This window comes from Chrysochloris asiatica, unplaced genomic scaffold (assembly GCF_000296735.1).
Source record: "Chrysochloris asiatica unplaced genomic scaffold, ChrAsi1.0 scaffold00036, whole genome shotgun sequence".
NCBI classification, from domain to species: domain Eukaryota; kingdom Metazoa; phylum Chordata; class Mammalia; order Afrosoricida; family Chrysochloridae; genus Chrysochloris; species Chrysochloris asiatica.
The window spans coordinates 21,039,752-21,044,867 of record NW_006408554.1 but is presented as its reverse complement, the minus strand read 5'-3'; the positions used below and the strand labels follow the sequence as shown (position 1 = coordinate 21,044,867).

General features: G+C 39.5%; 1 protein-coding gene across 1 annotated transcript in view; it reads left to right on the top strand.

The window, feature by feature from the left end:
* PRKDC (protein kinase, DNA-activated, catalytic polypeptide) overlaps positions 1 to 5,116 on the top strand; it is a 305,624-nt gene that overhangs the window by 71,967 nt on the left and 228,541 nt on the right. Inside the window, exons 31-33 of the mRNA XM_006860083.1 lie at positions 1,648 to 1,902; positions 4,053 to 4,116; positions 4,362 to 4,377. Coding sequence (XP_006860145.1) covers positions 1,648 to 1,902; positions 4,053 to 4,116; positions 4,362 to 4,377 — 335 coding nt within the window. The remainder of the gene's footprint in view (positions 1 to 1,647; positions 1,903 to 4,052; positions 4,117 to 4,361; positions 4,378 to 5,116) is intronic.

The window sequence follows — 5,116 nt, the reverse complement described above, 5'->3', positions numbered from 1 at the left end:
GTCATCGTCTCTGCCCCCATCTCAGGCATCACTGCTTCTCTGGGTAGGGTCCTGTTCTCCGCTCTTCTCTGTTGATGGCCCTAGGGACCTCCGCTCCTAGACTGGAAAGTTAATCACTCCTTCCTTGCTATAAAACGTCTACCTTTACATTTCCAACCCTCACAATCAGTCCTGATGACAATTATTCACTACTGTATCACAAGAGACCTATCTGCATTTCATTTCATCAGCCTCACCTAGACAGATTGGATACTACTCAGTGGAGACTCTACTTCCTCCAGGCCCTCTGGATCTAGGTTCCCTCTTGAAAGCTTGTAAGCCAGTCACTTCTTGCCTTTGTAGGGCCCTTCCTCCCCCACCCCCCATTTTGGGTAGCCAGTGTCCAAGTTGCCCATCCCTGTCTACTCTGTGTGTGGAGGGGGTGGGAATGATTCTTGCCGTAAGGATTTGTTCCCTCTTTTGAGCTACTGCTTCCATAGATGTAGGACTTCATTTTTCTTGGATCCACAGTCAACACTCATGTAAGCAAAATCAAACGATATATTGCATTAGGCAGATCTGCTGCCCAGGACCTTTTTAGAGTGTTCAAGAGCAAAGGTACCAGTTTGAGGGCTAAGGTGTGCCTGACTCAAGGCATGGTATTTTCAGTAGCATCATATGCATGTGAAAGGTGGACAGTGAGTAAGGAAGACGGTGGAAGAATTGAAGCATTTGAATTATATTATTGGAGAAGAATTTTAAAGTTCTATAGACTGCTGGAAGAACAAACAAATCTGTGTTTGAAGAAGTACAGCCAGAATGCTTTTTAGAAGCCCTGACGGTGAGACTTTGTCTCTCATACTTTCGACATGTTATTTAAGAGGGAGCAGTCTGTGAATAGCAACATGCTTGGTAAAGTGGAGGGTCAGTGACAAAAATTGTGAGGATGGTGTAGGACCGGAAGTGTTTCGTTCTGTTGTGCATAGGGCCATTGTGAGTCACAATTGACTGGATGACATCTGACAACAACAACATGATAGTTTATTAGAAACTACCACATTGTTTCCCACAGTGGCTGTACCATTTTGCCTTCCCTCCAGCAATGGGTAAATGTTCTGATTACCCCACATCTTCACCAACATTTGTTAACTTCTGTTTTGTTGTCTTATCTTATCCTGTTAGGTGTCATCAAGTCAATTCTGACTTTTAGTGATCCTGTATAGGTTTTCCCAGGCTGTAAATAAATCATTATAGGAACAGAAAGCCTCATATTTTTTCCATGGAATGGCTGGTGGGTTTGAATTATTGAGTGGCCAACTGTGTGGTTATCCGTCCATTGCTGGTCCTACAGCGCTTCCAGTACTCTTAGTCATCCTTGTTGTTGTTAAATGCTGGCGAGTTGGTTCTGACTCACAGCAACCCAATATAGAGTTTCTGAGGAGCAACTGGTGAGTTTGAACTGCCAGCCTTGTGGTTCAAATGAACCTTGTGGTACAGTGCTTATCTTACAGTGCCACACAGTGGGAGTGAAATGGTATCTCATTTTGAGCTTGATCTGTATGTCTCTCATGGTTAATGCCGTTGAGTGTTTTTTCATGTGTGTATTGGCCATTTGAATGTCCTGTTTGGTGAAGTGTTAAATGTTTTCATCTTATTTCTTTTTTTAAGACAACAAATCCCCTTCTGTATGGCTGAATGAGATTCTCAAGAAAGAAGGCATTTCTTTTCTTATACATCAGTTTGAAGGGGGAGGACAGAGTTGTGACCAGCTCTCTGGCATCCTGGTACAGCCCACTCTCAGCCATATTTCAGGGCCATTTAGTCTTCGCACGACCCTGCAGTGGTTGGACATGCTACTGGCATCGTTGGAGTGTTACAACACGTTTATTGGTGAGAAGACCATTGGAGCATTGGAGGTCCTGGGTAAGTAAAACTTAGATCTTAAATTGATATTTTCCAGTTCTGTCAGGAGTGACTCAAGGGAAGAAATCTTTGATCAGACAGCTTGTTTTTAGTCTCACCTAAGACCAACTCAATGGCACTTAACAACAATGTTGTTGTTGTTAAGTGCCGTGGAGTCGTTTCCGACTCATAGCTACCCTGTATAGGGTTTCCGAGGAGCAGCTGGTAAACTTTAACCACCGACAAATGTCTTTTAACAACAAAAACAATAGTTAAAGCTGACCCCTCTGTGTGAAGTGCTTTCCATGCATTCTCATTGAATTTTTCAGTGAGGAGTGGGACTGAAGACTGAACCAAGGTCACATGGACATGCCCGGAGCCTGTGCTCCTAGAGCCCAGTCTAGAAGTTCTAGATGATAGCTGATACTATAAAAAATACTGTCTGTAGTTTTAGTAATTTTAAAAGAGTTGTTCAAGACCTGAATCTCTCTGATCTTATTCCATGTTTCTCTGTTCAAGTGTCTGTCTTTCTTATTTTTTTCATAATCTTTAAGCTTGTTATAGAAGTAGGATGGGATTGATACTGTTTACAGAGTGCAAGGTAGGTTTTGTATGCTCCGTAGCCTGTGTAGGGAAGGAGGCACACAGGCCACTTCCTCTTCATGATGACAGGGTACTCTTGGAGGCAGGCGAGTATACTTTCTAAACCAGCTCTGTGGGAAGTGAGCCTGGCACTATCAGCTTTAGGATTCTCTGACTGGGGATATCTTAACCTTTTGAGATTTTACCTGCATCCTGTCATGGATTCAAAACATGTGCTATTATTTAAAATGTTGGTTTTTTTTTTTTTTTTAATTTAGGCCAAGCACCTACTGCAATGCTCTGTGGTAGTAGTTTACTGATTTTTTGTGTTGGAGATGAAGTCCATGTAGTGGGAATTTGAGAGAAAAGGAACCAGGCTCTTTTAATTTTTAGCTTGAAGATTATAGAAGACAAATATGTGGGTGGTGTATAATATATGTGTGTGCATGTGTGCATATGGTTATATGCATATGTTTACATGTGTGTGCACGCTGGGCTTATATAGTTAGAGAAACTTTGAGTCTTTAGCATGAGATTCTGTTCAGGAAAGTAGGTGAAAATGTGAAACTTTTAAAAGAGTAGTGATAGTTGTTTGGGTACCAATTATACCTTACATTTGTTTTTCTAAGAAATGCTAAATATTAGTTGTTTGGGTACAAATAATACCTTACATTTGTTTTTCTAACAAATGTTTTATGTTCTTATTTTGAAAATGTGAACAAGGAAAAGCTCAGTATTAGTATAACATGCAAAACTTTCACTCTCTGTGTTTACAAAAGAATCTCCTTGTATAAATATTTCTTCTATATTAAATTACCAATACATTTGTTATTAAGGAAAATTATATTTATTGTAATCAAAACAATAATATAAATTTTGATGAATAATTATCACGTTGAAGAAATGAAGTTATTAACTGTTGGCTAGCTATGGCTAGAATTCTGTTTCTACAAGTCTGTAGATTCTCAGACTAAAGATTTGTTCATGTAAGTTAAGTACCGTATTTTATTAATTCTAGAATGCATCTTTTCTATGTATAACATCTCTGTGGTTAAACTCCTGGTGTGGTGCTTTCAGATAAACATACTGGACTGGTGACCACAAGGTTGGTGGTTCAAAACCACCAGCCACTCCTCGGAAGCCCTGTACCAGGTTTCTGTAAGTTGGATCTGACTGAATGGCATTTAACCTGACAACAACAACATGGCTGCACTATGTCTGACAGTCCAGTAATCTATTGGATTCAAGGCTGTTTGGTATTGGAGAATAGAAATTTTTATATATTGTATTTTAATCCTTTTACTGTCTTCTGAATTATGTACTAAAAACTGTATAGTGATATGTTCATCAAAATTATTTTAATACTGATAATTGGATTATATCTGTTCAAAATTTTTTACAAGAAAAGATTGGAAACCATTAAAAATATTTCTTACCTAGCCATCAGCTTTATTCACTTTTTCAATATATACACTAGTATTTTACGTTGTTCCTTTGTTTGTGGCTCTCAGGTTTTCACATTCTGGGATAATGAACTACAGTTAAATGGGTCATGGGTGAAGGGATGTCTGTCTTTCCTGTATCCACAGAGGGTGATCATGAAAGGAATGAGGTGGGAAAGGAGAAAAGCAGTACACCTGTGTTTGCAGGCAGGTGTGTTTTCATTTACAGCCCGTCTGAGAGTGGACTTGGAAATTGAGTCCCTGGAATTACTAGTACTTCTGTAACTTTATGGACTCTATGGCCATCATTTGTTGTCCAGTTGCTCCTTTGAAGGACAACTACATAGTTTCTGTTTTTTATTATTTTATGTTTATATTTGTGGTTTGGGTAAAATTCTATAGAGCAAGTTAATTTTCCGTTCAACAGTTTATACACATTTTGTTTTGTGATGCTAGTTGCAATCCCTTCAAGGTAAAAACAATTTTTCCACTTCCTTCTTGAGTTCTCAGTTTCCTTTTGTCAGTTCTTGCCACTTCCTGCTTTGGTTTTAGGCAAATCCTGGCTGTTTGATCATATAGGGTTGATTGTCCTGAAGAATACTTTCCTCAAGAATCTGTTGTTTGGTTGAAGGATGATTCCCTAGCGTAGGTTCGGTTTCAGGTTTGTTTTAGCAGTGTGTGAGGACAATTGTCTTGGGATTTCCACCTGGTGTGGTGCTGTAGGCTAAAGCACTGGACCACAGGGTCTGTTTGAACCACAAGTTTGGTGGTTCAAACTCACCAGCCACTTCTTGGAAACCGTATACAGGGTCTCTATGATTCTGAACTGACTCAAAAGACACTTAACAAGTATCAGACTATTAAGTTTAGCTTTTATAAGATTTTGAATTTTGTTATACATGTCTTCCCTACTATGTCCAGGACCTCCTATTGTGATCCTGAATAGAGTGATTTGTTGTGGTAGCCGGGCACCTTCTATTTCTTCTTGTCTCAAGGTAGTGAAGGCTGTACTTGGCGTGGCTCATTAGTCTTTTGGAGTAATTGATTCTTGGCATCTTTGACTTTCTTCACTCTGCTTTTCTTCGATGAGGAGAGACCAATAAACGGTCAGGATATATATAATGTCTTTATGAGCTGTGTTATGCCAATTGATCTAGATATCTCCTGAGACAATGATTCTAAGCCCTCAAGGCATCACTCACTCCCTCAGT